The 12,614-nt window shown below is 38.9% G+C and overlaps 1 protein-coding gene and 1 long non-coding RNA gene across 2 annotated transcripts in view; one reads left to right on the top strand and one right to left on the bottom strand.

The window, feature by feature from the left end:
- LOC136435628 (netrin-4-like) overlaps positions 1–12,614 on the top strand; it is a 50,836-nt gene that overhangs the window by 29,592 nt on the left and 8,630 nt on the right. Inside the window, exon 5 of the mRNA XM_066429277.1 lies at positions 11,874–12,000. Within this exon, the coding sequence (XP_066285374.1) occupies positions 11,874–12,000 (127 nt within the window). The remainder of the gene's footprint in view (positions 1–11,873; positions 12,001–12,614) is intronic.
- On the bottom strand, positions 9,381–10,453 carry LOC136435629 (uncharacterized). The gene is made up of 2 exons (XR_010755870.1): positions 10,185–10,453; positions 9,381–9,700 (listed from the first exon to the last, which is right to left on the bottom strand). It is a non-coding gene; the product is annotated as an uncharacterized lncRNA (long non-coding RNA).

Genomic DNA, 12,614 nt, shown 5'->3' with positions numbered 1-12,614 from the left:
AATATGTACACATATGTTTTGAAATGTAAATGACAACTATGTGCATGAACTTGGGTTATTTACCTTCCTTATCAGCATAGTCATTGGACACAAACACGGCGTACTTATGCAAAATAAGATCAGTAAAAAATCAGTGCGATGTTCGGGCGCGTGCGATGTTCGGGCGGCCCCCGTTACTTAATTTTATTTAGTGCACCCAAACTTTTTCTGTGCACCTAAATTTTTTGGCACCTGTATAATTCCCAAAAATGAATTTTGAGCCCTGGAGTACTTAATATGTGGCATTTAGTTAATTTCCCCATCATCATTTCGTAGGAAAAGCTATTCTAATTTTCAGATGTAATTCCTCAAAACTCATAGCCAGGTTGCCAACATTTGCATAATTACCTCTCCAAAGTTAGCGCAATATGTAGGTGGTGATTGTCCTGAAAGATTGACAAGATATAAGCATGATAGTCGTTATCATTTTATGACTTAGATACTGAAGTACACCGTTTGTATTATATTTGTAAGATAGGGCAAAGCTACATTGCACAATTACCGGTATGGCAGTACCTAAATTGGAGTGCTTTGGGTTCTTGAAGTTTAAAAAATAAAGTTTTATGCCAGTAGTTCTTGGGTAGACAGTAACCTTGACCTTCAAAGCGCTGAGAATGACCTCTAATAGACTGCTGTTTGACCACACAAAAGTAAACAAAACAGAATTTTTTTGGACATATCTGACATACCCATTTCCAACACAACATGCAAATAACTGTCACCCACCTGTCAATCAACAGTTAATACAATCAACATTCCCCCTCTCACTGAACCTCGTCCACCACGGCTTCATTTCTTCCATCCATCCATTCACACAGGAAGTCTTCTGTCACAAGTGATTAAGTGCTTTCAGACTTGTAAGGAATTTGGAAGACGCGATGCGCAAGTTTCTTTCAACAAGATCCAAGGTCAAAAGATGCCTGAATTCCTCACATGCCAAGATGTCAGAGCTATCTTAGACAAGACTAAACCTTTAAGATGTAACGTCAACTCTTATAACCCTGCATAGGGGTGTCGGAACATAGGGGTGTCGGAACATAGGGGTGTCGGAACATAGGGGTGCCGGAACCTGGGGTGTCGGAACATAGGGGTATCAGAACATAGGAGTATCAGAACATAGGAGTGTCAGAACATAGGGGTGTCGGAACATAGGGGTGTCAAAACATAGGGGTGTCGGAACATAGGGGTGTCAGAACATAGGGGCGTCGGAACATAGGGGTGTCAGAACATAGGAGTATCAGAACATAGGAGTGTCGGAACATAGGGGTGTCGGAACATAGGGGTGTCGAAACATAGGGGTGTCGGAACATAGGGGTGTCGGAACATAGGGGTGTCGGAACATAGGGGTGTCGGAACATAGGGGTGTCGAAACATAGGGGTGTCGGAACATAGGGGTGTCAGAACATAGGGGCGTCGGAACATAGGGGTGTCAGAACATATGGGGTCAGAACATAGGGGTGTCGGCACATAGGGGTATCAGAACATAGGGGTGTTGGAACATAGGGGTGTTGGAACATAGGGGTGTCAGAACATAGGGGTGTCAGAACATAGGGGTGTCAGAACATAGGGGTGTCAGAACACAGGGGTGTCAGAACATAGGGGTGTCAGAACATAGGGGTGTCAGAACACGGGTGTCAGAACATAGGGGTGTCAGAACACAGGGGTGTCAGAACATAGGGGTGTCAGAACATAAAGGTGTCAGAATATAGGGGTGTCCGAACATATGTCAGAACATAGGGGTGTCGGAACATAGGGCTGACAGAACGTATAGGGGTGTCGGGAACATAGGGCTGTATATATGGGTGTCGGAACATAGGCCCTGGGGTGTCGGAACATAGGGGCGTCAGAACATAGGGCTTTAATCCTTATGGAATAGAGGCATGCAGCCACCACTACATCTGCTTGGAGATTAGTTTCAGCGACACCTGCTACTCTGTGCCATCAGTCAGCCTACATGGACCACTTGTACCTCCATCAGCAGTCAGGTCCACTGGAATCAATAACAAACACAGGGAGCAGCAGGGGTGGACACCATGTTAAACTGGCATTCCTGACATTCTTGAGATACAGTAAAATGCATTTAAGTTCGCTTGGTTTTAATTTCGTGCTAAGGAAAAAATAGAGTGTTCGTGGTGGTTTTAATTTCGCGGCAGTGCTATAGTCACATACTGCTACAGTATTAGATAAAAATGTTTGCGGTGTTTTAAGTTCGCTGTGAAACGGTCGCCGCGAAAACCGCGAACATAAAACCAGCGCAAACGTTTCTGCATTTACAGTAGTTTACACTGACAAGTTAATATGAGTCAGTGAACAGGTAGCACTGTGAAAGGCCTTAAGGCATGTGGGTGGTTTTAAAACTCGATACAACATTTAGTTTAAATGACCCATTCACATTCGTGGTAGGCCATGGTACGATTTTGATGTTGTAGAATTTTCAAGCGGCTGTGACTGTGAGAACATGATGATCCAGGACAATTCGATGTTAGGCCACACCAATTTTATTGGTTGATTCTCAGAATTTTTCCAGAAAAAATTGGAGCGACAGGGCGAAATAGAATGAATAAAATTTTTTTTGCAAATAGTCCAGGGTGAAGATAAGGGTTTACATAACATAAAAAAATTCAAGTTTTAGCTTTGTATGGCTCATTTTATGCAACGAAGCCCTTTCTTTTAAGTACTATAATTTCATTAACAAAATTTATTGAGAAAGTTTTAAGAAATGAAAACCATAACTTATGATAAAGTGTGACCACACTTTTTAGGTATGTGCAGGTACGGTAATTCAGTTTAACAACTGAACAAATAGTAAAATAGTGAGTAAAAATTTGTGAATGGGAATAGTGACCCAATTTTTTTTTTCAAAATGGGAAAAACAGGAGAGGCCATTACTAGAAGCAACAAAAAAAATTGGTGTGGCCTAAGACAGCATTTTCCACAAAAAGACAGTTGAATTCTGTCACACACACATACACAACCATCCTACAAAAAGTTTTTCAAAATCTCTGGTAAAATTTCAGACCACCTGCAAATAATACTACAGGAAACAAAAAAAAGTATTTTAAGGCCACACCAATCTAATTTATGGTTAACGGAATTTTCCAAAAAAGCTAGATTGGAAAATCAACATGAAAACAGAATCTCAGAGGAAAGTTTGTACTTTGGTGCACACAGTTTCAGGGAGTGAACAGGGTCAGGTGCAAGTTTTCACCCCAGCCTTCTGTTTTCATGATGTCCTCATGCAAAATTTTACCAAAAAATCCATTAACCAAGAAATTAAATTGGTGTGGCCTGAGCCATGTTGTTGCCATGCACTGATCATGAAGAGTTAGTCACAGGTCCAAGCAGGTCCCACCCAGCCTGGTGTGGTCTGTAGTTAAGGAGTGTACATGTACAGAATTCCAGACATTCCTGTGCACACTTAATCATCTCTAGCAGGTGGGACAGCACAACTGGGGGAGAGGATAAGAATGTCATGATATGAGTCATAACAAACTGACACTGTACAGGTACATGTTAACCCAAGTAATATTAGGGCCCGACAATTTTGAATTTTGAAAGTCTATTCATTTAGTCATTACTATCACAATGTATAGCGACGTCCATGATGCAAAAATATGCTGTCGTTGTGATGTGAGATCTCACTGAAAATCGTTGCCGGGATTTTTGTAGGCTCACGAAACTAAGGGGATCATTGTACAGCACTTTTTTGCGTGGTTTTTTGTTTCGAGGCATCCTTATTTGAGGTGAAGCATGATGCTTTTTCAAGTACCTAGTGGTAGTGCAATGCCGCTTCGCCACGGCTCGCGTTTTTTGGCCAAGCACACCAGGTCATCCTACTCTTCTTGATAAGTGCGTTGGGTTCTTTTACGTGCAAAGGTTTGACGCTTGAGGCTAATGCCTGAAGCTCCCTCATACACGCCCCGGAGGTGTAATATATGGATTGATATTGAGTTATAGTTTCAACAAATGAAAAATTATAACTTTATAATGATCAATGTGACCACACTTTTTAGGTATGTGCAGGCCTTTATAATTCTATTTTGGTGCCTATTGAGTTTTAGAATTGAAGAGATAGTAAAATTGGGAGTTAAAATTTGTGAATGGGAATAGTGACCCGATTTTGTTTTTTCAAAATGAGAAAAACAGGAGAGGCTATTCCGAGAGGCAACCAAAAAGATTGGTGTGGCCTATGTCAGAAAGAAAAATACAGTGACAAAATTCCAACCTGTAGAGGGCAAACAATGTGCTACATAGTACAAATATTTGGCCATAAGACTTATAATCCCTATTGGAATTCAAAGCAAAGCTATAATAGGAAACACTGAGTGAAAAATAGCCTGCGTAATGCCATAATTAGCTATGCTATCTCCTGTTTTTAACAAAAAATGCCATATGGATTATGGCATATTGAAACCATCATTCAGCAGTGATTTTTCTTTGTGTTGAAAAATATTTTGCTAAATACTGTACAGGTTTTAATGAGGTGAGAATCCAAGAGATTATGATAATACCGGTAGAAAAGCATTTTGGGCCAAAGGGATGATTACAAACAAAAAGGGAAAGAGAAGTGTCTATTAGTAGGAGAGGGAAGATTCCAATACAAATTTAAAAGAATGCAAGGAAGACAATGGAAAGACAAAATGAAAAACAATGAAGAAAGATGCGTTTTCCTATTATTCTTGTTTGTTCTAAGACTTATACACAGATAAGAATTATTGAAAAAAGAAAACTGTGTTTTAAACTTTAAGAAAAACATTTTGTCCACAAGTTAAGAATTTCTTTCGTAAGTAATTTTTTCTTAGAAAATTTGTCTTGAAGCAAGATAATTCAAGAAAGGGGAGAAACAAAAGTCTTAAGTTTTCTCATCATAACAAGAAAAATAATCTTAAAGTCAATAAAAACAAGTAATTTAGACTTGAATTTCTAGAAATTCTTGATGGTTAAAATAGTTTCTTGACTTAAGAGAATTAGGAAAATGTTATGAGAATTTCCATGGAAAGAATCAGACCAATTCTTCCTTTTTCTTTCTTATGCATTCTTAAAATAAGAAAATTTGTCCACAAGCTAAGAAAAACAAGGAAAACTAGAAAAGCAAGAAAAATCATTTTTGGAAGTGTTCAAACACATAGATGAGGGCCTGCATGCCCCTTTTACGTAGAGCGTAATTGGCCGTTTTAATTTCACGTAGAGCGTTGCCGACCACTCCATAATTTAGCGTAGAACGTAGGGGGGGGGGGCTTTCTGAATTTAGCGTAGAGCGTAGGGAGGCTTTCTGAATTTAGCGTACTACGTATCCGGCCCTCCAAATGTAGCGTAAAGTGTTGTCGTGACCCCAGCCCCCCCCCCCCCCCCATGCAGGCCCTCATAGATTAAAGTGTGCTGGTTGATTGACAAGCCTGGGACAAGTTTAACATTAACTGAGTCACTTAACATTAACTCAGCACATTCCAACAACAAATCACCAGTCAACTACTTCAACAAGTGGGTCAAGATACTGTCAGAGGGTTTGCCACGGAATCACAGTTATAAGACAGTTCAGAACACTTAGGAATTCTGTGGGTGGATAGCAGGCTGGCATACAGAGGGTCTGAATAGGTTCAATGTAGGGGAGGTCTGACTCTTTGATGTTTTTGCTACCTTATTTTGACAATCGAAGTGCGAGTTGAAATTAAATATTGTCTCAATGCTTCAACTGACATATCCACATATTTCATTTAATTGTGTAGGGTAAAATATGTTATACCATTTAGTGTGATTACATAAACAGATTCATCATCACCTCCAAACATAAAATTAACAGTTTTGACGCAGAAATAGTCGAATTAAAAGTGGTACGGTCGGTTGGGAAGCCTCATGACTTAATGTAATTCGTACTCAGCTCTGAAAAGTTAACGTAAATCGTAATGGGCAGCAAACTACCCCCCCAATGCAGACCCTCTGAGAATTTAACGTAATTTGTAATCGGCAGAAAAAATTTTGCGTAATCGTAATCACTACCCCCCATGCAGACCCTCTGAGAATTTAACGTAAAACGTAATAGGCAGCAAAAATGTTGCGTGATTCGTAATCACTACCCCCCCATGTAGGTCCTCTTTAAACACTCAGGAATTTTGTGGGTGGATGGCCTACCAGGTAGGTTGAAGTCCCCATCCATTGTGATGTACAGGCATAGCTGGAGTGCCGGAGTGTGGCTTGGATCAAAGTTACAATGTCTGAAAAGACTGCCAGAGACGTCAAACGCAATTAAGGGGAACAGATTTTCTGGCAAGGTTTACTTGTAACATTACATGTCGGGGTTTGAACACTGCTCAAAGCACTGACAGATTCATGCTTGTAAGGCCACACAAATTTAATCTGTTGCTTCTCGGAATAGCCTGTCCTGTTTTTCCCATTAATTGAAAAAAAAAAAAATTGGGTCACTATTCCCATCACAAATTTTAACTCCCAATTTTACTATCTGTTCAGTTGTAGAACTAAGCCACCAAAATAGATTAACGGTTTGGATGCACATTTTCACTGTGCTCTTTTGTCATCTGTGCATAATATTCTGCAGCTTGAAAGGAAGCTGGTAGGGGGAGCTCTAAATTTTCAGAGTCTCTATAATTGTATGTGTGACCAAAAAACAAATTTGCACAACTCAGTCTGTGTTTACTAACTTTAAGTTGAACAGAAGAGTTTTCAAAGTTAAACTTCAGGCCCTGACATAGCCTCTACCAGGCTCCTTGGCTGGCCAGAAAAATAGTAGAAATTGGCCAAATAGAGTGAATATTAAGGGAGTCGGCTACGTAGAGAGAGTCCAATATGCCATCCACGAGGTCTGTGAGGACTTCTACAAACGGTAATCTAGAGGTCGCAAACTTCCATAGCGGTCTAACTTTTCTGGCATGTTATCCGTCTATTTGATTTTTAAAATTTGATTAGAATTGCAACAGTGCAATACACGTGGAACACAGGCAGCTATTGCTGATGTCGTGACCCACACACATAATGTACCCGTTTTTTGCACTTGGGTTGAGTGGGGAAAGTCGTGTAAAGTGCCTTTTTCCCAAGGGCACAAGATCGATGGCATCTGGGGATTCGAACCTGGGACCGCTGGGTTCTGGGCCAAAATTTCTATATATCCAGCGACCTGTGGAGCCTGGTAAAGCCTTAGCCATGACATACATTTTGTAGTAAACATGTATCTCATGTTACATTGATAAGATCATTTTGGACTGAGTGACAAAAGGACGACACCCTGAATATTGCCAAAATTCTCTGTCTTGTGTTTTGTCATCATGGCAAACATCTATAGACGGCTGTCACATACCGTAACTTCAGTTATTTTTGCAGGACTTAATTTTGTAGTAGAAGGAGAAAGGATGTTTTGTGGTGTTTAAAGTTAATTGCGATTAAAACAATTTTGTACGCATATTCACAGATTCATGCATTTTGCATTTTACAAAAACATAACCCTCATATTGATCATAAGTCATAATTTTTCATTTATTAAAACTATTTCTCAATATCAATCCATAAATCACATGGCAAAAGGTAATTTTGTTACTGAAATTCTAAGATCAAAGAAAGGGGTGCATTGCATAAAATGAGCCATATATACAAAGCTGAAACTTGAATAATCTTATTCTTTATGTTATCTAAACCCTTATCTTTACACCAGACTATTTGGAAAAAAATCTATTTTCATTTTTTTTCACCCTGTCACTCCAATTTTTTTCTGAAAAAATCTGAGAATCAACAAAGAAAATTGGTGTGTCCTTAGCATAACAATTTACACACTCAGCACCAAATTTAGCATGTTTTACGTTAAACAATTCAAGTGGAAAACTAACCTTGCCATCTATTACCCCAAGGTCAACTTAACCGTCATACAATGTCAACCTGTGTATCAAGTGGTACATTTCCTGAGCTTAACTCCTAATAACACTTAAAGCATGCCCAATCAAAAGAATCCGACCCAGATCAAAAAAGGCGGGCACAAAGATTATTCAGCCATCTTAGTCTTCACTCTTCCCTCTTCAGCCGATCCTTGTCGGAAGTTGCCGAGATGTCAGACGGATTCTTGGCCGAGAGAAAGTAATTTCTAACATGTCCCACACTACAAAAAATGCCATTCTCGTTTTTTCTTGTTTTTTCTTTGTTGAAGAAAAATTATCTTCCAGAAAGAAAATTATTCTGTGTGCAAGAATAAGAACGAATAAGGAAATGTCAGTGAGGACGTAAGGAATATAAACTTTTTCTTAGAATATTTTTCTCTGACCAAGTTGTTTTTTCTCACACATATGTGACTAAAACCTCGAAATAAATTTTCTTATTGTTATGATTCTTCTTTGGCACAGAATTTTAATCTTAGATATATAAATTTCAGAGGAAAATATTCTAAGAAAAAGTTTATATTTGTTACGTCCTCACTGACATTTCCTTATTTCTTCTGTCCTCAAGAATAAATTTCTTACACCTAGAATGAGTTTCTTGCATTAAGAGTGAGGTTCTTGAAATAGGAATACCTTTCTGTCCTCAAGAATGAATTTCTTACGTCTAGAATGAGTTTCTTCCACTGAGAGTGAGGTTCTTGAAATAGGAATACCTTTCTGTCCTCAAGAATGAATTTCTTACATCTAGAATGAGTTTCTTCCACTGAGAGCGAGGTTCTTGAAATAGGAATACCTTTCTGTCCTCAAGAATGAATTTCTTACATCTAGAATGAGTTTCTTCCACTAAGAGCGAGGTTCTTGAAATAGGAATACCTTTCTGATGACCTCAAGAATGAATTTCTTACACCTAGAATGAGTTTCTTCCACTAAGAGCGAGGTTCTTGAAATAGGAATACCTTTCTGTCCTCAAGAATGAATTTATTACACCTAGAATGAGTTTCTTGCACTAAGAGTGAGGTTCTTGTAATAGGAATACCTTTCTGTCCTCAAGAATGAATTTATTACACCTAGAATGAGTTTCTTGCACTAAGAGTGAGGTTCTTGTTGTAGGAATACCTTTCTGTCCTCAAGAATGAATTTATTACACCTAGAATGAGTTTCCTCCACTGAGAGTGAGGTTCTTGTAATAGGAATACCTTTCTGTCCTCAAGAATGAATTTATTACACCTAGAATGAGTTTCTTGCACTAAGAGTGAGGTTCTTGTTGTAGGAATACCTTTCTGTCCTCAAGAATGAATTTATTACACCTAGAATGAGTTTCTTGCACTAAGAGTGAGGTTCTTGTTGTAGGAATACCTTTCTGTCCTCAAGAATGAATTCCTTAAACCTAGAAACAGTTTCTTGAATCAAGATGGAGGTCTTGAATCAAGAATACCATTTAATAAATCAACGATAATATAATTTAAATATGTTCCAATCATATTTATTATCATTGATCTAATTGTTTAATACACAGTTTTGGATTTTTCTTTCTAATGCCCATTCTTAACCAAGGATTGCAAAGATCAACCAGTTTGCAATACAATTGTTTCCATAAATGTTTCACATTTGATGCTGTGATAAAAGCACATTTTCTCTGTGCTCATACAAATTACTAATTGTCCTTCTAAAACTGTCAGTTCTGCAGTGTTGTAGCTGTCCTTCTTATAATCAATGACTTGTAATTGTTGAAAGATTTTCCAAACTTGAGACGGGGGCATCTTCTTTGGTCCAACAGGTTTCTAAGTCTAGAAAAACACACAAAAAAGATGACGATGACTGTCATTTTCCTACATCGCCCCCCTCCCCCTTATACATGCATGGGGATGGGGGCTTGTGCATTTGCTTGAAAATGTTATACTTATACTTTTTTAGTACCTTGTAGGTATTACTGCACTTAACGTACATGTTCTGCAATTACTGGTTGGCTGTATCATGCAACCACAAACACAACAAAGGTTTCTAAGTCTAGAAAAACACACAAAGAGTTTAAGTGACTGTCATTTTCCTATATCGCCCCCCTCCCCCATATACATGCATGGGGGAGGGGGGGCTTGTGCATTTGCTTGAAAATGATATACTTCAACTTTTTTAATACCTTTTAGGTATAACTGCACTAAACGTACATGCTCTGCAATTACTGGTTGGCTGTATCATGCAACCACAAACACAAAACTAAGAGTATCTACTTGGGAAATAAGTTATTTTCATGCAAGACAGGCTATAACATACCTGGAGCATATCTGTTGATGGCGTTGGCCTGAGGAAGCATTTTGGAACTTAAAACAAGTCATCTACGTTGTGTAGTGAGTCCCACATGATACCAAAAAGTGTCCTCACGAAACTAGCCACATCTTTCCCTATTATTGTAAGATCTAAACCGCACATCAGGCAAATACAGCTGGAGCCCAAACTCAACGGTCCACATTCAAACTCTCTTTACAGCAAAGGATGATGGGAGTATTAAATTAGCATAAATTACTTTCTCATTACAAGAAAAACAATAATTATCTTCTTGAGCTTTACAATGCTAAGAAAAGAAAGGAAATCATGCAAATTCGAACTTTCATTTTTAGATAACACAGAAAAGCAGGAAACATCTTTCTTTAACTTTGTGGAAAAGGAATTCGAACAGAAAAACACTTGGGAATTACTTGTTTTACAGTTTCTTGATTTTCTCATTTTTCTTAACTGTATTTGGTCAAGAAAATCCTTACATCTTCTTAGATATACTAAGAATAGCAAGAATCATATTCCTCAGACTTCCTAAATCAAGAAAACAAGAAATGTCAAGAATGTTTTCCTAGTGAAATGAAAGTCTAAAGAAAAATTCATGTATGGCAAGAATAAAAATCTTAAGAGTAGATTCTGTAAAATACTCCATTTCACCAAACTAGAAGCAAATATTGTGTGAAGAATAAGGAAGAAAGATTGACTAGAATTTCTAGAATATTCTTGCTGATAAAAAATCAGACTAGAAATCCTCTCTTCACCTAAGAAAAACAAGAATAAAACTCTTAATGTAAGATTTAACGTACAAAGGTTTTGCGTAAGATTTCTTGATTTTCTTGAAATTCCTTATGGAAGAAAATCTTTCTCTCAATAAGAAAAAATAAGAAAACAAGAAAAATAAGAAACAGCATTTTTGGTAGTGCAGTGCTGCCAGAATGCCTGGCTGCTGTTTAAGTCTTCTTTTGGACGAGTGCCATTGGGCTTCCCACATCAGAGATAGGGGAAAACTCGTTGGGATTCTCTGCATTCTTACAGGATGACAACTCTGCAAGGTCCCATAGCTGTTAGGCAACACTAAGTGAACGTCTCAGTTCTCAGATTTTTGTTGGAACTTAAATGGAGCAGGCTGGAGGAATAAGAATAACAAGAAATGCTTTAAAAAAAAGCTGGGGCCCGAGTTCGATCCTAGGGTCGACTCCAGCTCAGACATGTTGTAAAGGATTGCATTCGGATGGTGACGTAAAGCCGACGGCCCCGTGTATGAGGGAGCTTTGGGCATAAGCCCCAAGCGTCACACGTAAAAGAACACACTTATCGAGCAGGGGTGATGCATAGGACTACCACTAGCTATAGTATACTTATCATGCTTCACCTCAATAGTACCCTGGGAGCCCAGACTAGTACAGGGTCGCTAGCGATTTCCTTCGGTGGCCCAAGAACAGTCAGCCCGCCCGATTTTAATCAACGCTCCCCGGGGGAGTGGACTGCGGCCGGTCACCTCTCGGGCTAGAAGTCCCCTGGTGCGCTAATTACGGTATCCGCGGGCTTGGAGCTCTGTGCTAGAAGGAACCGGCTAATATGAACCGGCTAAAAGGCCCGATAAACAGTCTGGATCCCAGAGTCCCTCAATTGAGGATGACTGCTTTACCTTTTTATTATACATTTACTCAATGACATGTGTCTCTGTAGGTGAATGGTAAGTGCGTGTGTCGCCACAACACCGCGGGAGTAAACTGTGAGCGCTGTGCACCTCTGTACAACGACCAGCCATGGAAACCTGGTAACGGAAGGACCGGCAAGAAGAACATGTGTGAAAGTAAGTCCATATGGTTCACACAGGTGTGAAAAAGTGAAAGTGATCTCAAACCAGTTAAGCTTGCTGAGGCCACGCCAATTTTTTTGTTGCTTTTCGGAATAGCTTGTCCTGTTTCTTCTTAGATGCAATTCTTGTTTGTGCTTAGAACAGGGATTCTTGTTTGTGCTTAAATTAAAAAAAACAGGGATTCTTGTTTGTGCTTAGAACAGGGATTCTTGTTTGTGTTTAAAACAGGGATTCTTGTTTGTGCTTAAAACAGGGATTCTTGTTTGTGCTTAAAACAGGGATTCTTGTTTGTGCTTAAAACAGGGATTCTTGTTTTGTGCTAAAAAAACAGGGATTCTTGTTTTGTGCTTAAAACAGGGATTCTTGTTTGTGCTTAAAACAGGGATTCTTGTTTCTGCTTAAAACAGGGATTCTTGTTTCTGCTTAAAACAGGGATTCTTGTTTGTGCTTAAAACAGGGATTCTTGTTTGTGCTTAAAACAGGGATTCTTGTTTCTGCTTAAAACAGGGATTCTTGTTTCTGCTTAAAACAGGGATTCTTGTTTGTGTTTAAAACAGGGATTCTTGTTTGTGCTTAAAACAGGGATTCTTGTTTGTGCTTAAAACAGG

This window comes from Branchiostoma lanceolatum, chromosome 5 (genome assembly GCF_035083965.1).
Source record: "Branchiostoma lanceolatum isolate klBraLanc5 chromosome 5, klBraLanc5.hap2, whole genome shotgun sequence".
NCBI lineage: Eukaryota > Metazoa > Chordata > Leptocardii > Amphioxiformes > Branchiostomatidae > Branchiostoma > Branchiostoma lanceolatum.
Note: the sequence above shows the minus strand (reverse complement) of the source record. Positions and strands in the feature narration are given on the sequence as shown.